At 44.0% G+C, this 24,248-nt stretch overlaps 4 protein-coding genes across 5 annotated transcripts; 1 reads left to right on the forward strand and 3 right to left on the reverse strand.

The window, feature by feature from the left end:
- The first annotated feature begins 529 nt into the window (after nucleotides 1-529).
- LOC133917445 (uncharacterized) lies at nucleotides 530-1,322 on the forward strand. The gene has a single exon (XM_062361347.1). It carries the CDS (start codon nucleotides 689-691, stop codon nucleotides 1,094-1,096), a length of 408 nt encoding a protein of 135 aa, XP_062217331.1. The 5' UTR covers nucleotides 530-688; the 3' UTR covers nucleotides 1,097-1,322.
- A 2,072-nt stretch (nucleotides 1,323-3,394) lies between these two features.
- On the reverse strand, nucleotides 3,395-5,897 carry LOC133918745 (high mobility group B protein 6-like). The gene is made up of 8 exons (XM_062362781.1): nucleotides 5,430-5,897; nucleotides 5,186-5,341; nucleotides 4,697-5,092; nucleotides 4,545-4,610; nucleotides 4,395-4,460; nucleotides 4,200-4,304; nucleotides 4,014-4,102; nucleotides 3,395-3,916 (listed from the first exon to the last, which is right to left on the reverse strand). Exons 1-8 carry the CDS (start codon nucleotides 5,817-5,819, stop codon nucleotides 3,721-3,723), a joined length of 1,464 nt encoding a protein of 487 aa, XP_062218765.1. The 5' UTR covers nucleotides 5,820-5,897; the 3' UTR covers nucleotides 3,395-3,720.
- Nucleotides 5,898-11,581: 5,684 nt separating this feature from the next.
- LOC133918746 (large ribosomal subunit protein eL43z) lies at nucleotides 11,582-14,561 on the reverse strand. 2 transcript variants are annotated; one of them, XM_062362783.1, is made up of 5 exons: nucleotides 14,446-14,561; nucleotides 12,470-12,509; nucleotides 12,294-12,382; nucleotides 11,955-12,037; nucleotides 11,582-11,869 (listed from the first exon to the last, which is right to left on the reverse strand). In XM_062362783.1, the coding sequence occupies exons 1-5, from the start codon at nucleotides 14,446-14,448 to the stop codon at nucleotides 11,806-11,808; spliced, it is 279 nt and encodes a 92-aa protein (XP_062218767.1). In that variant the 5' UTR covers nucleotides 14,449-14,561; the 3' UTR covers nucleotides 11,582-11,805. The 2 variants fall into 2 exon arrangements, with proteins under 2 accessions (XP_062218767.1, XP_062218766.1); XM_062362782.1 differs by lacking the exon at nucleotides 14,446-14,561 and having other exon boundaries at nucleotides 12,470-12,536.
- A 1,907-nt stretch (nucleotides 14,562-16,468) lies between these two features.
- On the reverse strand, nucleotides 16,469-22,246 carry LOC133918747 (uncharacterized). The gene is made up of 5 exons (XM_062362784.1): nucleotides 21,462-22,246; nucleotides 17,886-19,926; nucleotides 17,707-17,767; nucleotides 17,397-17,620; nucleotides 16,469-16,834 (listed from the first exon to the last, which is right to left on the reverse strand). Exons 1-5 carry the CDS (start codon nucleotides 21,607-21,609, stop codon nucleotides 16,780-16,782), a joined length of 2,529 nt encoding a protein of 842 aa, XP_062218768.1. The 5' UTR covers nucleotides 21,610-22,246; the 3' UTR covers nucleotides 16,469-16,779.
- Nucleotides 22,247-24,248: the final 2,002 nt, after the last annotated feature.

Raw genomic sequence — 24,248 nt, forward strand, 5'->3', positions numbered from 1 at the left:
CTGATTTTACAGGGTAACCGTTAGATGCTAGTTTGATGGACAAAATTTAATGGTATAATAGTTTTACAAATAGTGTATTCGCTACAGTAATTTATCTACAGTAAAAACTGTTTCACTGCAAATCAATATAGTGTCTCTCACACAATACTGTTTCTATCTGACTTCACTGAGAACTTGGATCCACCATGGGAGACAAAAGGCACACATCACGAGTATACCGAAAGCAGAACAAGAATCATTAGAAAAGGATTAATCTCCCATTATATATGTCACTGCGTATGCAATCCATTGGAGTGATCATATCGCATGACTCTTGGCCGGACCTCAAATGCATTCGCTGCAGAATCCGTGACATGCATGACGCCGCCCGGCCACACACTGCAATGCAAGCGTTCCACCACTCACCACCACTACCTGTAAAGCTGGTAGCTGCATGCATTCATGAGCCTTTCTCTCTCCCTTATCCTAACACCTCTCTCTCTCTCTCTCTCTCTCTCTCTCTCTCTCTCTCTCTCTCTACTTAAGTTTGTGGCCAAACACAATTAGACATATAGCTAGCGAGTAGCGAGCCTTATAAGAGTATAGAAACACGTCCTAAAATAGAGATAGCTAACAGTGAAGGCGCCAAAAGATACACGAGCTCGCAAAGCCTACGCTCCACCAAGTAGCAGTAGATCGACGACATCCAATGTCCGGCATGCCGTGGTTCCCAGCCGTGCCTCCGGCGCTGGCGGCCGCCGACGGGGGACGGATCAAGAAGCGTGCGGGGCTCCCGAAGCTGCTGCGCAAGCTCTTCGTCAAGGTGCTCCGCCTCAGGCCCGCGTCGTCGGCTGATGAGCCGGGAGCGGCGTTCGAGGCGTACTACGGCTACAGGATGGGCTCCGACGAGGAGTACCGCTACTACTACAGCTACGGCGGCTGGGGGTCGTCGTGGGCCGGCGTGCTGTCCTCTATCCCGGAGGAGGAGGACAGCTCCGAGGAGGGCACGCCGGACCACGGCCCCGGCCCCGCCGTGCTCCGTAAAGCCCAGTCGGAGAGGTTCGTCGTCGGCGCACCCGACGCCGACACAGTCGTGCACGTCGAGGTCCTCCTGTAGCGCCTTCGCAGCTGAGCTTGTAGGCTCATTTCACCTGCGTCCTCTGCCTTCGTGTACGTCGTTGTAAAGGGCGCCCATATGAGGGCACCTTAGGGCACCTTGGCCGTCCGATCCCGATCCAACGCCGGGATTCTAACTAGACGGAGCCAGTGCGCTTGCGATTCCTCACAAGACACCTGGAACTCTCCGGAAAGAAATTTTATAAGACCCGATCTCAAAAAAGATTTTTTTTTTACATGTCACGTGTCCCTTTCTTTCTCTCAGTTACACGTGCTAGTCGTTGAATCAGAGAAGAACGACATGGATCGGAATCTTATAGAGGTCTTTCGGTAAAGGGTTTTTTAGAATTTTCTTCTGAACTCCCCACCCTATCCTCAATCATCTCAAGGTTTATGGGACGGCTCCAAATTAAAGACGCCAATAGTATCTTAGAGCCTAATGTACAGTGACAAAGAGGATCCAAATCTGTAGCTCGCATACTGCGAATGTGAAGTAGTCAGTTTTATTTGTTCGCCTCTAGTCGAATTCGTGCACACAGATAGCAGGATTAATTCTCAGAAGCATAAAAGGTTTGGCTTGCGAGGCAGGAAAATCGAGCAGGAGAGCTTCTGCGGAAAAGAAAAAGGAGAAATTATGTGTCACCATAGACTCATGGGTGTTGTTTTTGGGCAGCAGCTAGCAGAGAAGTTGCTGTCTTGTTTGACATCACGAGTGATGTGGGTTTCAGTTCATGTTTGCCCCGCATCACATGTCATATATATATATCGTTGTAACCTTTTCTGGCGTGTGATTGAGGGCAGAAGCCTATTGATCCAGCTTTGTGTTTGCTTTGAGTGGTAAAGCAAGTCGTCATGTGTACAAGCCGTGAAAGGAAACTTTTTGTTTCGCATTCCCTGTTATCACGGTGATCTTGCTCAGCTGGTTCTTGTAAAGTGATAATTGGCGTGTACTTTCACAATAATTTAGTTTCACATGACGAATACACCTTTAACATTTGGTGGCCGTCATTCCATGAATGGACTAGCGCTGCAACTACTTGTGTGCTCAAAAGGCAGGATGATACATATCCTGATCTAGGAATATATAAAAAAAGATTTGTGGATTAACAATCTATACCTATACTGATCACAAACTCTGAGGAAGTTCTCACGTTAACCAGAGAGAAAAAAAACATCTGACCGTTTGCTGTGGGACTAAGTTATAACGGTTCGGATTTAATCTAGACCAGAGATCCATGCAAAAGTAACGCCATGCATTACTCTAACCAGGAATCAACGGCTCCTGTTCCATTGATGCATGTATCCGACACAGCACACTAATTCCAAGTCCGGGCATATCCGGCAGGTAAAAATGGCATCAGAGAAAGAAAGCAAAAGGAACTCCATTCATGGAGCAGAAGGCAAGTAGATGACCGATGCATGATTTTTCATGTGTGCATGCACAATAGAACACACACTCGTTCAACTCCATTAAAAAAAGGTAATTTCCTAATAGCGGAGAAAAAGAACTACAAGGAAGATAAGGGTATGTATATATACAAATCTTTCTTAAGTTTCACATTTTCAAATTTACTAAAAATTAAAATTCTAAGCATATATCATCTGAAACTGCAAATGTGTACAAATGTTATAGTAAAAAATATCATATTACAGGTACAAATGTGTTCAAATTAATACTCCCTCCAGCTATAGAAACATGTTTTGGATAGTATAGGTAAAAAGTTAATGAGTAAATTTTATAAAACCATAATTATTTGCACCTAACTATCACAAAACTATAACTTCTTGAACAAGTTTCACAAAACTACAAATACTTATGCCTCTAGTAACACAAAACAAAACTATATTTTTTTGCGTTTTGTTACTAGAGGCATAAATACTTATAATTTTATAAAACTCGTTTCAAAAGTTATAGTTTTGTGATAGTTAGGTGTAAATAGTTATAGTTTTATAAAATTAAGTTATTTTAATGAGATTTTAATTAAGTACTGATAATAATATAGTAAGAGAAATAACAAACAAGGCCGCGCAAGTGCCTGGGTTGACGACTAGAAAGAAAGCATTCTTGAAGAAATGAGTTGCTGGATTTTCTGCTAAAATCATTGTATTGAATCGCTTAGCTTTTCAGCATCTGAATTTCACCAGATTGTTAAAGTTCAATGTTTTGAATTCAATGATTGTTAAAGCTTTTCAGCATCTGAATTGACCAGATTGCACAAGTAGGTCATGGAACCAATAAAAACATAACATAATGATGTGCTCTGTAATGTGCGCCAAGGAGCAGAGTGTTGCTGCAGACAAGGATAGTTTCCGCATCAGGTATTCACTATTATTTCAGTTTCAGTTCAGAATTTTCTTCAAATAGCTCTGGCAGCAACAAATAGCTCAACTTCAAGGAGCAGAGTGCTGAGATTTCTAACTTCAACTATGGTTGAAAACACAAATAGCTCTGGCAACCATCAAATGGCACAAATCTATTCAAACCAAATGCTCAAGAAACTACTACTGAAACTAAGCCAACTAAACTGTCACGAAGCTAAACGACCAGGATTCAGAGATGAGAATCCTTATTACGGAAGTTCAACTCAACTACAGTTGAACTGCACACAGGAAGCCGTTATTCTGTCAATCGGTCGAGCTATGAGCCTTGTTGTACTCCTCCATCTCCTTCTTGTATGCTGCCATGCCCTCGGCGGCCTTCTCGTTCCACGCCTGCCTCTCCTCGCCGCTTAGCTCCTTCCACTTCACCGAGATGAGCGCGTTCAGCGTCGAGTTGTTGATGCCGGGGCGCTCCTCGAGCAGCTGCTTCCTCGCTTCCTTGCTGAAAGTTACATAATTTCACGACAATTCAGCACAGAGGCCATCATGTTACAGCGCTGGATTGTAAAATAAGTTGGGGCATGTGATTTGTGTTCAACCTGAAGAGGAGGAAGGAAGGGGCAGGCTTCTTGGGCCTGTTCGGGTCAGCGTTCTCCTGCTTCTTTTTCTGGCGCTTTTCTTTAGTTTTCTGCTCAAGAACAAGGGCTTATTAGATGAAATCAACAACAGATCGCATAGTACCGTGACATTTAGAAACTAGAAAATCTAGTGGAGCTTCAAGATACCTTGATGATGTTATCTGCCTTCTCCTTCTTCCTGAGCAACTGGAGAGCCTCTTGCTTCAGGATTTTCTTCTGCTCCTCCTCTTCCTTCTCCAAGCTCGCAGCTTCCTGAACACAATCCACGAGCTTCACATTACATATCTATCTTTCAGCACAAAAGAAACATAGAACCATATGCTGTATATAATTTTTTCACACCTCGATCTTCTTCTGCTTGTACACCTCCATCTGCTTGTGGTACTCTTCTTTCTGCCTCCTTGCAACCTAACATGAGCAACAACAGATCAATACCCAGAAACTAAAACATAAAACCACTATGCCATTTGCCCATGGACAAGGGAAGCTCACCTCCTCGTAGGGAGCCTTCTGAGCTCCCGTCATGTTCTTCCACTCCTCCCCAGTGATCTTGCCAATCTACAAGAGCACAAGAATCTTACATCAGATCAATGGACACGCACCAACACACAACCTGAAGTCTGAGAAAACTGGGCACAGTCCACCTCAGGCACGTTCTTCTTCTCCGCGACCAGGGAGGCACGCCTCTCCTGTGAGTACACGAAGTAGGCCGACATGGGCTGCTTGGGCTTGGACGGGTCCTTGTCCTTCTTGTTGTTCCTCCTCTTCCCCTTTTTAATGTTGTCGTCCTCGGCCTCCTGCCTGAACTTGAGGTACTGCTCCAGCAGCTCCTTGGCGGTCCAGCGCATCTGCTCCTCCTCGAGCAGCTTCATTGCCTCGGCCTCACGCCTCTCTTGCCCGACCACCTGCAGGTAGGCCTCCTTCTCCTGCCGGTACAGCTCCTCGTACGGCTGCTTCTCCTCGGCGCCCAGCGCCTTCCACTTCGCGGCGAGCGCGTTGGATACCTCCTTGAAGTCAGCCTCTGTGTTCTCCTTCTTGATCTGAGAACACCACGGGCAAGACAATTCGTCAAACACCTGGCGCGCAAGCCAAAAGAGGGAAGAATCGGGCAGGTTTGGGGCGGTTAATCTCACCTCGTTCCACTGGTCCTTCAACCATAGGGCGTACGCCGCGCAGGGCTTCTTCCTCTCGGCGCCGGCCTTGCCCTTCCCCTTCTTCTTGCCCTTCTTCTTGCCCTTGTCGTCTCCGTCCTGATGTTTCTCGAGCAATGACTCGACAAGAGGGAAGCTCTGCACAAGGAACCAAAGTAGATCAGACGAATTCTAATCAACAGAACAACGGCGAGATCTGAATCGATACTGAGAGATCTGAACGCACCACGGTGGGCTTGAACTCCTTGGCGCGCTGCACCTTCCTGAGCTCGGCCTGGAGGCGCTCGTGCTCCTTCTCCTTCGTCTCGATCTCCTCCTCCTTCTTCCGGATCACCTCGTCCCGCTCCCTTACCATCTCCTCCGCCTTTTCCTTCTCCAGCCGCAGCCGCTCCAGCATTCCCTGCAGCTCCGCCATCTCGTCAGTGGCCACCGACGGCACCTCCGCCGCGGCCTTGGCCTTGCTCTTGGACGACGCCCGCTTCGCCTTCTGCGGAGAGCCGACGGCCGCCAACACGTCGGCCTTCCCAGCGGAGATGTTGGCCTCGTTGTCAAGCACCGCCACGAGCGCCTTGCGGCCCCGGCCGCCGCCCCTCTTGCTCCCCGCCACAGTCGCCATGGATTGGGGGAGGGGGGGGGTCGAGCAGCGAGCGAGAGGGAGAAGGTGTGGGCGTCGAGGAGGAGGAGATGGAGACGGCTTGGTCGGTGATCTGATTCGATTCCTTTGACTTTATAGGATGATGAAGACGAGGGGAGAGCGTAACGGTCAGAAATTTTGAAATTTGAATGGTGGTTAATTAGGAAGGCATTGGGGCGCGTGCAACGGCTAGTCCTGTGTGAGTCGCTGATAGGTGATGCCCACACCTGTGTTTTAATACTCGCTCCGATTAAAAATGTAGATAATTTTAGTCTCATCAATTATTCTTTAAATATAAATTATTCTCAACTTCTGTATGTTTTTTTTTACTTTCTTACCTTTGTTTAATAAATATTATCACTCTCACAAATAAATAAGTTATCTTTTTCAATGTAGAATAAATAAAAGGTAACAAGATCATTTAATCTATTTTTTTAATCTTTATGTATAAGTCTAAAACGATCTACATTTGTAATCGAAGGGAGTAGTTTATAGACCTGAATTACACTGTAGAACAAGTTTAAAGGTCATTGGTGCATTTTACTCTAAATAATCAATCTATTAAGTGGCCTTGAGTAGAGAAAATACGTAATTATGAGATATTATTAGAACAAGAGTACATATGGAATTTTATGGTAGAAGCTTTAGGTTCACTAAGACAAAAAAAAGTATCATTTTAAACTACGGGTGGCAACAGGTCGAGTTTTGCATGCCTGCACCTGATCCACCAGCTCGTAGTCGCGCACTTCACCGCCATCACACTGAATGGTCTGTAGTCGTCCCATGCACCGTCCCGCCGACCCACGTCGCCCCTCAAGCGCTAGCAACTGTCCTTCCCACGCCTGTTGTCGACAGATCTAGCCCTCCAGTGCGCAAAATCTGATGGGAGACGGTAGAATTTGGTCGATGAAGCGTCGTGCAACCTACCCCTTGGCTCCTCGTGGCTCGGAGGGGACGAATTCGTGCTCGGGGCTCACAGATTTAGCATGCTGCTCACAGGTGGGGTAAGCGGCGGCGGGGAGCTAGGAGGGGGGAGATGATGAGGGAGGCGGGAAGGTGGAGATGGGAGGGGCGGGAGCATGAGACAAGAGGGAGCAGGAGCAGGCACCAGTGACCGGTGGCACACCGGTGCCAGCTGCCGGAGGGTAGGGACGACCAGGGAGTGGGGGTCATGGCTTGTGGGAACGAGAAGTGATGAGGGAGTGAGAGATGGAGGGACTGAGGGGAGAATGAGAGATGAGGGAGGGACGAGTGGACGACAAATGAGTGGGCGGAGTGGTTCTGTGGCTGACATATCTTCGGGTTTCGAGTGGGCAGTGGCCCCGTCGGTGGGAAATTAGACTAGGACCCAAACTCGGTTAGGATCGGGGCCCAACCCGTCAACCCCGCAGGGCCATTTTTTTTTACCCAAACCTAACCCCGTCGGGTCTAAAACCCGCAGAGACCCAACCCAACGAGACCAACTACCATCCCTATTCTAAACATACATTATTTTAGAGAACATATCCCTAAAAATCATGATGTAGCTAAATGTCAGATGCAAAGATATGTTGTGTTTAACAGCGAACTCACACTGACAATATTGTACAAAGATACATCAATATTGCAATAATTGAAGGGAGGCTATCATAATCATGTTGAAAGTTTCTCTCAATTGAAGTACTTAAGAATATCAGGTTTCTCCCTTAAATTAGGATAGCCTCCCTTCTTTTTTTTATGCCACCCACCACCAAGAGGGAAAGAAGTAGCGCTACACATTGTGGGTGAAAAAAAATGAACCAAGCATCACAGCCAAGAAAAAATTCAGGCATCAGCTACACTGTGGATGGCCTTAGGAGACTTGTCTTTATGCACTCCACGTTCAATACCGTACCAAGTCAAATCAGCTCACTAGTCAACCTGACCCGCCTCTACATTGCATTTGATGGTGAAGTAAAATATATTTGACAGAACTCTAACTCTAAGATCTATGTAGGATTTAGAGTTTGTAGGATAAAATAAATAGTTTAAATCTATTTTAATCTAAAATAATAATAAGATGTTTTAATCAAAGACTCTTAAACTATCAGCAACTCTGGCTCCAAAAAATTTTAGAATTGGGGCTCTGCCAAACAGATCTAAGCAAAAAAAAAATTTAGAATTGGGGCTCTGCCAAACAGACCTAAGCAAGAAAGGTAGAAAGATTCTTGCAAGTTTACCATTATTGTTCTCTCTTACTGTATGGTTAAAGGACAATTTGGACTTCGTCCACCTAAGGTATGTCATAGGCAGATAAGGATTCCACAAGTTGGTAAAGTTTGTAAAAATATGAATATACAATGATAATTGTGGATGATTTGTATTAAGCTTCGTGGGCTATTTATATAAAGTGTGTTGTGGCTTTGATCTCAAGCAATCCTAGAGATAAAGATGAAAACTAATTATACTCTACCATAATAGTCAGATCCTTGAGGATCATTTACTATATACTCTAACATCTCCTACAGTCGTAGCGTAAGCGAAACAGACGCTAAGAATGGAGTGAAAGCTGACAATTTGCTCAAGATGATGATAGCCCTTTTAGTGCCGAGGTAGCCGAGAACGAGGTGGCCGTGGTCGTAAGCATGGAGGGGGATGTAGGCCTAAAGCACTAACATGAGCACATGCATACACAAAGTTAGGTTGATCCGCCCAATGACAACGACTAGCGTCGACGACGGTTTGGAGGTGTCGAAGGAAGGTGCTAACTCGAAGCGATATCTGGCATGGTGACAAGGACGAGCAGCATGGGGTGGAGTCACTGCTTGGAGAGGCGACAACCCCGACGATGATGGCGTGACCACGAGCGTGTGTGCTGCAGCCATTATAGGCGATGTAGCGACAGACCCGTTCTCGGTGGTGTGACGGGCTCATGCTCGCAGACAACGGACTGGCGACGATGATCCGACATGATAACGACGACAGACGAGGCGCTTGGAAGGCCATGGATGAGGGCCATGTCGATGAGTGCATCGCATTCAGCCACGACGCCATTAGAGGAGAGGAGACGTTAAAGAGGTCGAAGCTGAGGTGGTGAAGTCCGGAGGTGAGGAATGTTGACGGGTCGGCAAGGCGATGCAAACCAATCTATTGATCGGGGAAAAAAGTAGAGAAAACTGAATCTAAAGATGATCAGAGAAAACTTTAATTGATGGCTGATCTATGGATTGACAACACGACTAAACTACGGGTTGTGCAGCCCCCAAGAGAGATCATGAAGATTGTATCTCCTCATAGGAGCGGGGCAACAGCTTAGGGGCGACGTTGGCTCTATACCATGTAGAAATATGAATATACTGCGATAATTGTGGATGATTTGTATTAAACCTCATGGGTTGTTTAGTAGTTATAGGCGCAACTTCGGAAAAGATAATCTGATAAAGCTTTTCTTACCTTGAGTCATTGAGTCATTATATAACCTATTCTATTGTGGATCCTCCACGGTCGCGTACTCTGATCCTCTTCTACGAATCTACAACTCTCTTTACTGAGCGAGACTTCATCTATATCCCTAAAAGTGGATTTTGATTCGATCGTCGTCATATGGTGTTTCAGGATGACATCCGCTAATGAGATCCGGCATTTCAGTAAGGGAGGCACAGGATCATTGAAGGGCTCCTCGACTCTAAAGAAAGTGTCTTAGGACAGAGTTTAGCCTGGAATGTCGTCGTCCTTGCAAAACTTTCTAAACTCTTCCCATATTTCCTTGGCTTGGTTAAAGGGCTCAAATCAATTGGGTTGGTCAAGGAATTAGAAGTACATTGTAGCTTTGATCTCAAGTAATCCTAGAGATAAGCTGGAAACTAATTCTATCCTATCATAACAGGCGGATCCTTACGAATTATTTACCATATACTCTAACATATATTGAGTTGTATGCATTGATCAACTCACCCAAAAGCCTAAGCTAATGAGGAAAATTTGATAATTCACTTATATTTTAATACTCCCCCTCACGTGGAGGCTTCCTCAGGCCTCAGATGTGAAAAAGGAATTGACTGTAATTTTTTTGTTTAATTGCGTCTGCCAGGACTCAAACTTGAAACCTCTAACTCTGATACCATATTGAGCTGCATATACCGACTAACTCACCCAAAAACTTAAGCTAATGAAAAAAGATGAACAATTCATTTATACTTTCACAAAGTTAAATTTTTGTGTGGATGAAGTTTGAGCCGGAGCCATGCCAAAGCTCCAAAGGCTCAAATTGGAACTGAGGGCACAGTGACAGTTCAAATGTGGGGATCGTAGGCCAGTTCTTGGACTGCAGCATCTGTTAATATCAATTGGACTGCAGACTTTGGAGGATGACATTAAGGATGCAGCGGTCACTTTTCCTAACTGTCCCATACCAGCGGCGGATTTTTTTAGGGGGGGGGATGCTTTCCAGTTTCATTTCTTACGGCTAATTAGAAGACCTTGATTAGGAAAAGGTACGATGCACACCTGACACCTATGCATATGTTTTCTTTGCTTTACACCAGCTTATATACGAACATATCATAGGTGAGTCAGCAAAATAACACTACATCTCATTTGATCAGCAACTAATCTTTTTTGCCCGGAAGGAGAGCAAATGATGTTTATCCATCCAGTTGAAACCGTTTTTTTGACTTGTACTCTTTCCACAATATGTTTTCTGAGAGAATTTGCGTCACTGCGCCATTGAATGATCACCTAAAGGTGTATCATTACAGCAAGGTTCACTACTGAAGCAATCTCCGCACTGAATGTTTTGAGTTAGTAATGAAATAAAACAGTTCAGGTGTTCTTATCAAACTGAATTATAAACTACAAGTGCTGAAATACATTGTTATTCTCCAGCGACGGTTGTAAGGACTGAGGGTTGAAAGTATGCAGCATCAGTAGTGCATCTACAAACTAGGGAAAAGATATGAAAATATGCTATTATAACACAAGGTCTAGTGTAAGCTGAGGAATATGGTCATCCCACCAAAATCCATAAGATGATCTCACGATAGGACTCAAATCCAAACGACGGTATGGCTCATAACAGGACTCACAATAGGAATATGGCCGGATTTTGGGAAGATGTGAAGCTCGGCCTTCCTCAATGGAAGAAAGAGAAAGAGCAAGTGACGGAAGGGCTGGACGTTGAAGATGGGGAACGAGGAGAAATTTGGCTCGCTTTGGCTGTGGCCGTGAGGTACGATCTCTCGAGCCAAGTCAATCGAATAGAAGTCGAGTCGAATCACGAGCTGCAAGCTTTTCTTGAGATCTCGGAGCTCTTTCTTGCTTTATCATTTCTCTCTTTCTCATGGTTAGTTTTTGCATCCTGATAATATACCTTCTCAATGCGAGAGCTCTTCTTTCTCCTGCGATTTACTTGCTCTAAGCAGCAGCAACGGTTAGATTTGGGAAGTTCAATATCATATTTCATACTACAGCTCTCAATCGCGAGGTCTCTATTGATTTCTTCGGAACAAATGGAACCCACCGATGGCTGTATTGTTTCCCAGCACACAAGATAACTCGATCCAACTAACCCATTGAACCCACCCGACCCGACCCACCAGCAAATCTAGCGCCGTGGCAACCTGTGCAAAACCAACCCAGCCCAAACTGGACAACAAGCCTGTGGGTTTGTTTGCAAACCCACTAGAAACCGTGCAACCCGGACCATGTACACCCATACCTAACAGCCTCAGAATTTCAACACCAAAGAGAACAGAGGCGACAAGAATCGCAAACCAGAGACGCAGCTGTTAGTGTAAAACTACAAGGAAATTCAACGCCATGAAAGCGGGCATTGGCACAGATCACTGATCAATTTTCCAACGGCAACCAAGTACAAATCTTAGCATCATACTTTCAGTGATCCTAAAGCATAAGCCGAAAGGATGTTCTTCGGGCAAATAGCAACAATATAGTGATTCCCAAGTCTTGAGTCGACTACAAAACCCCAGGACTCCTGAAGAGAAGAACTAGATCACGCTTCAGTCTGCTCCCTCAAGCGACGGATTGTGCTCCTGACGGTGACCGCACTCGCAGTGCTGCAAAAACACACAACAGAATTGTGACGTTTGCGACAATGTATGGTTGTTTTGGAAGAAAAGAAGCAAGTTGGCAAGGAAATACTTCATGGTATAAGCACCACCAGCCTTGACCTTCCCACAGTCCTTGCATCCCCAAATTCCAACTGCTTTCCTCTTCACAGCAAACTGGCAAGAAAACACAGCAAAGGTGGTATTAGGACAAGATATCCTATTTTTCACATCTATATTTTAGAAACAAATTGCCCATCATGCTTAAACGTCTTATAAACCATTCAAATAGAGACCAGATAAACAAAGGAATATATTTAAGGCAGGTTGCTTTCATGTGCAAAGTAGATAAAGATAGCTTCCAGTAAATAGCTAAAAACAGCCAGTAGCAGCTGGACAAATGCATAATCAGGCCAACTAACAGAAGACCTACCTTCCCACAGAACTCGCAGAAGTACTTGGAGTGCTGAGACACCTCCATCTTCTTGATTTGCTTACGCAAGCTAGCACCATACCTAGTTCCTATAATGTTGTCATTTGCAAACGTTTAACTTTGGAATGTCCCAGACACATAAATAGGGAAATAGATCATATTTTTAAAGCCCGTACCATATTTGCCAACGATTCCGGCCTTCTTGGTGCGCTTCGTCTGCATAGGCATTGCAAAAACAACAAATTACACAGCTGCTTACTAAAGTTGTTAAATACAGCAAAACAGGAATAAGTTTAGTTGTGAAGTATTAATGCAGTTTCAAGACTAACAAATTGGACAGCTACATGTTAGCACACACTAAGGTTGACACACCACAAGAACACGATATCATTCCTAACATAAGATATGTAAGTCACTAAAATATCATAAAGTTATGATAGTAACATGAGCAAAATCACCCCATCGCTAAAGTCCAACTTTATTTCAAACATGAAGCACAGTTATGTCCTTAGAAATTTCTGACAGAATAAATACAAGCTACTTGTTCAGGTAATACAGACAACTGAAGAGTGAAGGGTAAAAACTCATATGAACCCAAAGAAGGAAAGAAAGAAAATGCTACAGACCACTAGAAATATCATATGCCAAACACCCGTGAGTTAAAAATGAACCTTGAAAGCTGTTTATAAATGAGGTATTCAATGGCTAGAACTTAGCACTGGTAGCTACTGTCATGCTGCCAGGTGCAGCACGGAGGCAACGCCAAAAGCAAGAAAAACTCCATCCCTTTCCTTTTGGCAACAAATGGGTTGGGATGACAAAAGGACAACATAACATGAACAGTACAGTTCTGACAATATATTTTCCCAATTTTGTTGGGACTCGCAAGAGCACTAAGGACAAAACCACACATACCACATGCCCTAAAAAACTGATAAAATACGATGTCCGTTCACACATACTTGTCACCATTGACTTCAACTGGTCAAACTTTCCAATCTGGCCAATAAGATTTTCTAAGCATCTAGGTTGGTAAAACTAAATTGATGCAGCTAGAAATATAATGATCAACAACTACATTTTTTAGACCGTGTAAAATCAAGTGCCAAGCACTTGAGAACAGAAGGAGTATCTCATCACTATCTTCTCAACTGATACTTTTCAGAAAAGTTACTGAAGGGTGCAACTACTTTAAAGAGCTCCCAAGTGTCTTCATTAACATTAAATAACCAACGAAACTGCAGGGTTAAGCCTATCTTGGACTCAGATTGATTGCACAACTAACATATGGAATATAAACCTACCTCAACACCACCTGCCAATATTAGTTTCATGATTTTCTTAGGTGCAAAGGGATCCTAACAACACTGAAAACTTTGGTCCAACTAACATATCCTGTTTTCAGGTGTGTGGAGTATAAACCTACATCATCAGACATCATCCCCAGCCAATATTAGTTTCACAATTTTCTTAGGATCCTAACACTGAAAACTTTGGCAGAAACAGCTAAAGTTCACCACCATCAAGTTTAGACATGCCGCCTTAGGTGTGGCAGACTTTGGGTTATGTGTGGCCCTACAGTACACACTATTGAACTCCTTCGTGTGCCTTCCCCTGTACAAAATGCAGGGCGCGATCCAACTGCCCACAGCCCATACCTCACTCCCAAAGTGCGTCTTCTACCCTACCGACGGGCTAGCACTAAACCACACTTAAGAAGCTATTACAGACTTGCAGTGATCCTAGCATGCTAACAACAACAACTCGATGCCTTATGTATACTCTAAAGGTCTGTTTGGACATCCTGTACCACCCAAAACACTGCAAGTTCCAAGAGGATTGGAAAAACACAACGACTGCTCCGAAGTATGATTGCCGGACGAAAAATCAAACAACACCCCAATCCCAACACTAACCTAGAATTGCAGCTGAACCACCAAGTTTTAGCGCCCACAAAACACTTTTACGATCTCGCAAGACACATCACAATCACAAGCGCCCAGAACTACGCATCCTCCAAAGGATGAAATGGAACTCATTTGACGCGGCCTACGAGCATTCCAGTATGACCCAGATCTGCGCAAGACAAACCCGCAGATGGTACAGGCCTTCTTCATAGGGAGGAACAGCAGGAGGAGGAGGAGCGGCGTACCATCTCGGCGACGGGTAGGAGGCGTCCGCGGCGGCGCAGGTGCGGTGAGGGCTCGAGCAGGAGGCGCGCGATAGAGAGAGAGGGGTTATATAGTGGCCGGGCTAGGGTTTCGCAGATGCATGGACCGGGCCCCTTGAGCTCGTATTTCTGGGCCTTCCTCTAATAGCCTTCAATCTTCTCATTTGGCCTAGGCCTTGGTCCCTCAAATCGGCCCATTTTGTAGTCATCTTGGGCTACATCTGCGTGTTGCACTCCACGCTCATTTTTTCCTGCTCCTCTCTCCATTTTTTATTTTTTATTTTAGCATTATAGGCAGCCGTTTGAGAAAATAGCAACTGTAGGTGTATATTGCCCAAATTTTAAGAAATGAAAGTGTTGCCCTTACAACAGATGACATGTTAAAAAAAATAGACAGCATTCTAGTACTCTCAAAATTCAAAACACTATGTAAATAATCATAAAATTTTTGAAAATAATATAATATAGAGGATGCTATCATCTAGCTTAAAAAAATTATCTCAAAAAGTTACTTATACAATGAGAAAAAAGGACAAAGTTTAGAGATCCTGAAATTTGGACGTATGTCATTTTTGTTTCTTATTGTATAAATAATTTTTTAAGTTAAAATTTTTGTGAGAGCTAGATAGTAGCATTATCTACACCATAATTGTTTTCAGAATTTTTTCATGACCATAATATTGTATTTTTATTAGGTTTATTTTTAAATCATGTCACCCGTTAAAAAAACGGCTATTCGTACTATTTTTTCAAACGAGCACTTAAATTACTAAAAAAATTGAAAATATAAAAATTCCTCTCTCCCCCGTCGCCTCCCCATGGCGGCATGACCCCATCGCCCCCCTTCTCTTCTCTTGCCCCCATCCACCTCGGCAACTCAGCAGCGCTTGCGAGGCGGCAGCCCTCGCCGGTCTCGCTCAGCCCATGATAGAGGTGGCCACCATCCAAGCTCTTCCGCTGCGGCGGTCCTCTTCCCCGTAGCGGCCGTGGCAGCTCCAAAGAAGATGCAAGAGGCCGTATATTTTTTGTCCCCTCTCAGTTGAACCCGTTGGACATATCAAAAAGTTTATTAGCTGATGCACGAGGCAAAATGGCAAGAATAACCTAGTTCGGGCAAGCACAATGACAAGTAGAATAAATCATGCATGGATAAACTCTAGTAGCAGACGGTTGCAATCACTATAGGGTATCACCACAAAGTCTAGAATATGCTGTAGCGACCAAAAAGGCTGGTGTAAGATGAACAGATTACATCGCATATGGAGCAGCTACACAGACAGAAAAAAGATGGTGCTCTATTTGATGTAAATGAATACTTGCAGTTGCACATGATTCATATGTAAAGCGTAGTAAGCAGGGTAACAGGTGTATAAAACACGGTTGTTCTGTTAGAAAATGCACATCAGGGGCAAGCAAATGGGAGTGCTAGGTGAAGAAAGAGCTGGGGCTAAACTCTACCTTGTGTGTTTTGTTTTCATACCCAGGGGGTTGTTTTCAACGACCACACGACACGCAGGTGATGCAATACGTGAAAAGGCAACATACAGTTTGCTCATGAGACACCAACTTTGTTGAGTGTTTGTCCGTGGCTCTTGTTTATCGTCAATTAGTCACGGAAGGTGGTGGTATTGCCTTCCTTTTTTTCTGATGAGACGAAATGATTGCCTTCCATGCTTTGTTGGTTCTTTCTGAATTTGTGAACGTTGCGAGGTGGGGCAGAATAGAGGCTTCCTATATGCAGGTTGATCGACCGGGGTTCCCAGATTGGAAGCGGTAAAGCCGCGATCTTTTTTTCCTAATACTTGTAATTAATTCACCTTTATATAGAATTATGATTTCCTAAGCCGCGATCTTTCCTGAACGAATGGGCCTGCAGGAGTCGTCAGCTGGTGCTCATCCAGCTGGGCTCAGACCCTTCCTCTCAAAAAATATGGCTGGGTTTGGACCCCCCCAGTTCCAGAATCTGCACAGCAGTGTCTCAACAATTCAGACAGGTTTGGACGACACTGAAACTTGTATTGCAAGGCTTCCACAATCCACAGATACACCAAGAAGTAGAGGTAGCTCGAGGCAGCAAAATTACATCACACGGGACACTCCAACACCCTTCCTTCTTACAGAATAACTAGAGGCAGGTTAGGAGGCAGAGCTACGGCCAACAGGCAGGCACGCACGCAATAAGGCGCGGCACCATGCAAAAACTAAGCTTCCGAAGAGAACAGGATGGACATTCCAAGACGATCTGGAATTCCACAAGTCGATCCATCAACTCGCCTGACAGCCACCATCACCAAGAGCTCGGTTCAGTTCCAGCCCTCACTGGATGATTCTTGGGACTCGCATGCCGAACCCGCGTTTCATCTTCTCCACCCTGTTTCCGACAACAGATTGTGGTTACAGCTTTCGAGTGATGAGAGATGAGTTCAGAATGCAAATATCTTGGAAACTAAACACGTAGAACTGAATACGCTGAAGACGACGGTAGTATGTGCATTAATCAGACCGGGCTAAGAAGAAAGATCTCACCACGTTATAGAAACTTGGCCTTGAATAGAACTAAGCTCTTTGAACTATTCGTAGCTTGACTTTTTTTTACCAAAAAAAATACAGATCTGTAGCATCTAAAGAAATTTACCAGTTATACTAAAGAGTTGGTTTGACGGCCAGCATAATTCATAGCATGCAAGAGATATAACACCGTCAATCATCCATCAAAATTTTAGTTCAAACAAGTAGCGATATCCAGGAATCCCTCCCTATACATGCCTATCTCGATCCTATATGATCTAAGAAAGGCCTTTCTCAAAGAGCAATCAGTTGGGTATGAGTAATGATGCTACGCAAGAGAATTGAACATTGCTCGTCAGGTGGGGGGGGGGGGGGCTCCAGAATAAAGGAACCGGAATAATTTGAAGTTGTTTTGAGTTACTTACGTTGGTGCAAGTTTGCCGAGGCAATACAGCTCTTCGCCAGATACTTCGTCGGATACTTTACCAGAAATCTCAACTCTGTATGATCTACCAGGAGAATCTGGCAGTCCTCGACCCACAAGTAAATCCAAGTCCTTCTGGTGAAGTTCTCTCCCGTTGATGAATACACCAGTATTTCCACCACCACAGTTCTTGGGCATAGGATAATTAAATTCCGGAATATATGGCTGCACCACAAAGAGCCAGATAAAAGCTTTGGTTAGGATATGACTAGGGTACAACAACACACCAAGTCAAGTACAAGCTCACTTACGGGTATCATGCCGAGGCAGGACTGTCCCATAAGACCCCAGAATCCGGCACGGTAGTCATACCTACAGGATATAAGAACAAAATGTCAAGTGCCATTGTCGCTCAACTTTATATTTTAGAAAGAACTACAATCAGTAATGAAACCTAATAGTCAAATGCATACAGAAGGTGCAATTATACCAGTATTTGCCTGGATAGATTGGCCCAGCTATCTTCTCAGCCTTCCTGACGGCACGATCCGAGATGGGATAGCCATTGATGAAAACCTTAGCTCTGCCATTGCCCATTCCACTGTTAATTTTAAAGCTCTTCTTTATCAGGTTGGAGAAAAAAGTATCACCCGATTTTGTGGCCCTCAAGTGGTCAATATGTTGTGCCGCATCACCTGGATCTTGACTGTAGTCAGGATCATCATACTCATCATCTGACAAGTCTAACACGCTCGCTACAGGTACGTCTTTCACCGTGTTTGGCTTGAAACTTTCAGTTAACACACCCTTTTCGTGTTCAGACCGGATACTTCTGCCCCCTTTGCCTGACCCATCAACCACCCTCTCTGATGGAGAATATCCAAAATGATCGCGAAGAGGTAAACTTGGAACACGGGTAACCACTTCAGCATCAGGAGGAAGGTCCCTAGACCCAGAGGAGTGCTTCTGTGAATTAGATCTTGCTGGGCTATTATCATCCTCAGAAATGCTGGAAGATGATGATACGCTTTGCATTTTGTCTGCTTCACTTGAATTTGAGGGTAGATCTTTTTCTTGAGAGCAATGACTGCCTACAGAAAAACTATAAGATGGAAGAAGTCTCTCATCAGCAGTGTGACCATTGCTTCCATGGCCATTATTGGAGCAATTTTTACTTCCAGGTGATAAGTGTGAAACTGGTGTAGGTGCTGAAACATCAAGCCTGCTTCCATCAAGTCTGACCACAATTGCATGTGAGCATGACCCACAACGTAACTTGTACTCGTCTTTCCCCAGCAAGAGAGACTTCTTGGGAAGCTGCAGCACTTCATAGCAGTTGTAGCATATGGTAAATGGGGCACCATTTGCAATTGATTCACAAGTTTGTGCAGGTTTTTTACTCAGGGTGGCTCTCATGTGATTGCGTCGCATCAAAGCATTTATACCTCTGGAATTATAATTCTGTGCACCAAACATCACTGGAACTTCTACAGGGTACAAGCTAGGATTGTTCATAAGATATGGTGCCCTCCGATGGTTTAAACCCAGTGGAGCCCCATGAACAGGTAAGAACTCACGGTGGTAACAATGTAGGCAAGAGCAAGCAGGCTGATGGTAGAAGCCTTCATGGTGATAAGAGATAAGAGGATCAGGATCATACTGTCCTTGGAAATAATTATCAAAGTTTCGCCATGGACATGGACCATCAGGATAGCTAGGAGCCCCAATGTGTGCGACAGGTTCACCATATCCATGAAGATCTTGCTGTGCAGGCACTGAAGGATAAGCATGAGGAAGAACAGGTGTCTGCCCATTCAAGGATGGTGAGCGCTGAGAACCATTCCGTTGCAACTGAGGTGAACCATACCGCAGTCGACTCAGACGCTCATGAGGATTATGCAAATTATTTGTGGAAGTACTTCCATTTGGCTTGTCAGCGATCTTGCAGGATCTCTGCACCTGGTCCCTCAACTTATCAAGCATCCACAAAAGCTCAGAACGGTCTTTCTCAAGGCCACTGACTCTGTTAGGACCGTCAGAATTCCTCCTGTCAGCATGCTCACCGTTGGCATGTCTGAATACCGGCTTCATATGATACTCAGATGGGCCTTCTCCAGGGTAAGCATTAGGGGGAATGCTGTTAACCACAGACCTCGGAGATCTGTCTCTTACCCTCATTGGCTGCTTTGCTGCTCCTTTCTCTTCATGACGAATGCGCCGGTATTTTGCCTCCCGGACTTCCCTACTGTCATCTCTAAGTGCAGGTTCAATCTTCACTGCACTTGGTGTGGTTGTAGTTTGGTTATCATCAAAACTGAATCCAGATTGGCTGTGTGCAGCTGCCATTCTGTTGGGTACAAATCTCTCCTCTGGCCTAGCTTCTGCTTTTTTGGCTTCTGCTTCTCGGACAGCACAACTAGCTTCAGATGCTACTCCTTTCTTATCTGGCAAACTCTCCAGCACTTCAAGGTACTTTACATGTTCACCGTCAGACTTCTCTGAATTAGTATCAGATGCTGAGTTCTTCCTTGCTGCAAAATTGTTCAGGGGAAAAATGTGATTTGTAGTGTCACCAAACATAACGCGAAATTTAGCTAATCAAGAAAATAATGGAAGACTCGCAAAGAGCAAGTCTTAAAAAAATAATTCTTGTCTAACACCGCTGCATCTTAAGTTCGCATTTGCCCAACAGCTAACGCAGATAAGCACAAGTACAGAAGCAATGTACTTGGCATCCTTAAACTAATGGCAAATGATAACAGGCAAATTGAATAGAGAATACTGAACCACAAGTGAACTATTTCAAATAATTGGGTCCAATTATTTTCATATTTCTAAACGGCTCAAGACTCACTCAAACAATAATTGGACCGTCCAGCAGCACTGGTGCCAGCCATTTATTCTGTTGTAAGAAAAATGTGAGGTGACGTTTAAGAAATAAATATGCAAAACGATCTTAGGGATGACTACGAAAATTCAATGGGTTTCAGCCTTTCCAATTTGAGAACCACAACAACCTTGGCGACTTCCCAGAACTGATTATTAATTTATCTCCAACAAAAATATATGTGTTCTGAGTCAAAAGAAAAAACACAATCAACGTGTTTAAACAAGGTCAAGAAAAAATTCCTGATGTTTAGAGTCCACAGAATATTCAAACCAACATTAAACCTTCTTATTCCGACCCACCAAAAATTAACCAGTCAGAAACTTAAATCCAGGGAGATATCCCACACGCTCTGAACCTTTCTAATTTCATTAAGTACAAAAAAAAAAGAGGAGGAAGAGGATATATTCCCCACGAGTTCCAGGGATTCGGGTACTGAAACTTTGACGGCAGGCTCTGAAGATAAATTTGGCTGCAAAAATCAAGGTTTGCCACGAATTTACTGCAAAAATGAGTTGGAGTTCACCCAAAAGGGAAGATTTTCCGTTGTAAGTTTCTCGTCACAACAAGTCAGGAAGGAATGAGGACAAATCCGCGCGAAGTTACGAAAGAAGCAAAGGAAGAAATAATACATTTGACGAACTGGGAGAAGCAACGGGAAAAAAGCAAAGCAGATTGCCCAAATAATTTCTTCATAAAGAAATAACCAAATAATAAAAGCTAAAGAAAACAACTAAAAGGTGGAATCTTTAGAGACTCGAAATAAGACGAAATGAGCTGGTCATATCCGCGTCCCAGGAAACCGCCCAACCCAGCAGCAGCAGTCCCCACGAACCCATTTCACAAATTAACAATGTCTTTTGTAAGAAAAATTAACGAGAGAACCCGCTCCTTCGATTGATGATTTAACGATTAGTCGGAAAACTTGCTGATTAACGACACAAGCAGACGAAATGACCAAGGAAAAATGAAAAAAAAACAGAGATAAATACGCCTAATAAGAACAGAGCAGAATAGGATACGGCAGGTAAATACAAGCAAAAAGAGAAGGAAATCCATTCTTGTGATAATGCTATCGCAGATGAAACGGATAGAGAAAAATAATAAAGATGACGATGCCCAATAAGAACAGAACGGAGTAATTGCAAAGCGACAGGGGAGGATGGGCAAAGGAGAGACCTTGGAGGGTGGCACCGCACCCGCCGCAGACGTAAACGGAGTAATTGGGCAGCTCCGGCAGGAGCTTGTCACACTTGGGGCACCGCACCACCCGTATCTGCGGCGCCCGCTGCGCCGGAGCCGGGGCCGCCGAGCCCTCCCCCTCCATGCACAATGCCACCGACTCCTGAGCACCACGCCCTCCCTCCTGCTCTCTTCCCCCAAGTCACTCACAGCAGCAACCACCACCTCCTCATCAAAGAGAAGCAGGCCGGAGACAAGCACCTCCGGCTCCTGGACAAGAGAACCAGACCAACTCGACAGGGGTAGAGGAGCAATGCGCAGGGACGCCACGGCCAAGCCCGCCAAGAAGGAAGGCAAGAAGCCTGGAGCAAGATGCCAAGAACAGCCGGGAAGGAAACACCAGGAACGGCCGTGCGCGCACAACAACCACAATGCGACGCTAAGACGGAGAACAAGAGAGGCAGAGGAAGAAGAGGCCGAGGCGACCGTCTTCCGTGCCTCTTTTCTCTCTCGGCTTTGCCCGGGCTCAGCAGAGCAAAGCAAAGCTCTCCTGGCCCTGCGACTGCATTGGGTTTCGCCAACTTTCGCCACCTTTTGTTTTTGCCTCTCTCTCTCTCTCTCGTGTCTGCCTGTGTGCGAGTCGCCGAGGGAAGGCAGAGCGTTGGAAAAAATAAAGAGCGGGGGTACGGAGTAAAATGTTTGTTTAAGGAAAGGATGAAGAGTGCTGATGAACCACAGTCACACGGTACTTGTAGCTCAGCTCAGAGCTTGGCTGCTTGCGTAAATTGTTACCGGCGGTACAGCAGCATATCTTGGTGCCCTCCCTCCTAGCGTCGCACCACCTGCAAAGTGGAATTTTGGTCCCGGTGGTTCCTTTTCTATACCAAGACATCTTTTATTTGCAAGAATTTTACTAGAATATGATAGAAATCCTTTAAATTTTTGGCTTGCTTTGAATATTGGGGCAATATCGGTATCAAGTCCTTTTGTGTTCATTTCATTCCCAAGAGAGAGGAAAGGAGATGTATCTTTGTTACTATGTTGGAACTAATTGAAGATCGTTTCGAAAAGAAATTGAGTAGTTTGAAGGTCAAATATCTATTCTACGAGGGAAGGATAGGACTGATTAATTTTGCTCTTTAACAGTCTAGCTATGTTTATATTATTCTTTTTCGAAGTACCGAAAGGGGTTTTAAAAATTAGACTATTGTCGCTTTAGGTTCTTCTGGCAATGGGATGATCATAAGAAAAAGTATAGATTACTTAAATGAAATATTCTGTGTAGGTCAAAGGATCAAGGAGGCTTAGGAATTCAAAATAAATATCTACTAAGTAAATGATTATTCACACCAATAAATGCGGATGGGCAATGGCAACAATTGTTTAGAAAGAAATATCTATGCAATAAAATGATAACTTAAGTGGAGAAAAACCAGGTGATTCACAATTTTGGACTGATTTATTGAATATCAAATATATGTTCCTTTTTTATAGGAATTTTAGATTACATAATGATATATATATCCGGTTTTGCAAGATAAATGGTTAGATTCTTTCACTTTAAGTGAGCAATTTCCCACCTTATATAATGTTGTTATCACAAAAAATTGTTAGTGTGGCTGCTATCCTTAGCTATAAACCGACTAATGTTTCCTTTCGCCGATACTTAGTGGGTAATAGATTAGAAGCATGGAATCGTTTGATAGGTATGATTGGAAATATTGAGCTAGATGATGAAACAAATAGTTTTAACTGGTCTTTACACCAGAGTGGACTTTTTTGGGTACAAACAGTGTACAAGGCTATACTAACATTACACTAAACAAGATTGCTATGGAGCTTGCGCCTTCCTCTAAAGATTAAGATCTTTCTATGGTTTTTTCTTAGGGAGATCATTTTTACAAAGGACAATTTAATCAAGAGAAATTGGCATGGAAATAAAAGATGTTGTTTTTTAATTGCAATGAGAATACATCTTTTCTTTGATTGTTCTTTTGCAAAGTCTATATGGAGAATTGTTCAAGTTTCTTTTGGTCTACAACCTCCAACCAATACTACTAACATGTTCAGAACTTAGCTTGGGGAACAGAGAAAGGGATAAAGAAACAAATTTTGGTTGGAGCTACTGCTCTTTGCTAGTCTATATGGATCAGCTAAAATGAATTGGTGTTTGATAAGGTACCGAAAACATACTCTCATGCAGGTCATATATAGAAGCACATACTAGATACGACTATGGGCACTTCTCCAGAAACAGGAAGACCGAGACTGAGCTTGATAAGTTGTTGTTTTGAGACCACCATGATGGAGATTTTCACCAAGTTTGGGTGGAGGTTTAGTAATAGATTAAATGTTTGAGATGAACGTGTATGTTTGCTTACATTCCCCTTTCCGTCCTATGGTCTATTGGCTCTTGGGTACACAGATTCAATGCCTGCATTTGAACTTTTGTAATAATGAATGGTCAGATACATAGTTGGATGTAGAGGTCGGGACACTTTCATTTACTTAATGAAATAAACTCCCTTTATCTAAAAAAACATGAAGTAGTTAGCAGCCACACTCTAGCACTACCACAGAAACCCCAATCGACGACGGCCTATTAGTGCTGGTCTTGCTAGCACGGGTGGTGATAAAGTATCGCTGCAGTTCCTAACGACCACAGGCCAAAAACTGATGATTCTGTTGGAACCAGTAGTGATACCACACATCACTGTCGATTCATAACACGAACCGACAATAGTACATCATTGCCAGCTCATGGCTAAAACTGGCAGCGATATA

Source organism: Phragmites australis, chromosome 5 (genome assembly GCF_958298935.1).
Source record: "Phragmites australis chromosome 5, lpPhrAust1.1, whole genome shotgun sequence".
Classification (NCBI taxonomy): domain Eukaryota; kingdom Viridiplantae; phylum Streptophyta; class Magnoliopsida; order Poales; family Poaceae; genus Phragmites; species Phragmites australis.

What these genes read in the sequence shown, in the direction of transcription:
- LOC133918747 (XM_062362784.1), bottom strand. Translation starts at nt 21,609, where the DNA reads ATGGAGGGGGAGGGCTCGGCGGCCCCGGCTCCGGCGCAGCGGGCGCCG. An exon ending in CCTGCCTCGGCATGATACCC is followed by an intron (nt 17,621 to 17,706) that starts GTAAGTGAGCTT and finishes TTTGTGGTGCAG; the next exon opens with CCATATATTCCGGAATTTAA. An exon ending in CTCGGCAAACTTGCACCAAC is followed by an intron (nt 16,835 to 17,396) that starts GTAAGTAACTCA and finishes TGTCGGAAACAG; the next exon opens with GGTGGAGAAGATGAAACGCG.
- LOC133917445 (XM_062361347.1), top strand. Translation starts at nt 689, where the DNA reads ATGTCCGGCATGCCGTGGTTCCCAGCCGTGCCTCCGGCGCTGGCGGCC.
- LOC133918745 (XM_062362781.1), bottom strand. Translation starts at nt 5,819, where the DNA reads ATGGCGACTGTGGCGGGGAGCAAGAGGGGCGGCGGCCGGGGCCGCAAG. An exon ending in TGAAGGACCAGTGGAACGAG is followed by an intron (nt 5,093 to 5,185) that starts GTGAGATTAACC and finishes TGGTGTTCTCAG; the next exon opens with ATCAAGAAGGAGAACACAGA. An exon ending in CCTTCCTTCCTCCTCTTCAG is followed by an intron (nt 3,917 to 4,013) that starts GTTGAACACAAA and finishes TGTAACTTTCAG; the next exon opens with CAAGGAAGCGAGGAAGCAGC.
- LOC133918746 (XM_062362782.1), bottom strand. Translation starts at nt 12,521, where the DNA reads ATGCCTATGCAGACGAAGCGCACCAAGAAGGCCGGAATCGTTGGCAAA. An exon ending in CGGAATCGTTGGCAAATATG is followed by an intron (nt 12,383 to 12,469) that starts GTACGGGCTTTA and finishes ACAACATTATAG; the next exon opens with GAACTAGGTATGGTGCTAGC. An exon ending in GGTGGTGCTTATACCATGAA is followed by an intron (nt 11,870 to 11,954) that starts GTATTTCCTTGC and finishes GTGTTTTTGCAG; the next exon opens with CACTGCGAGTGCGGTCACCG.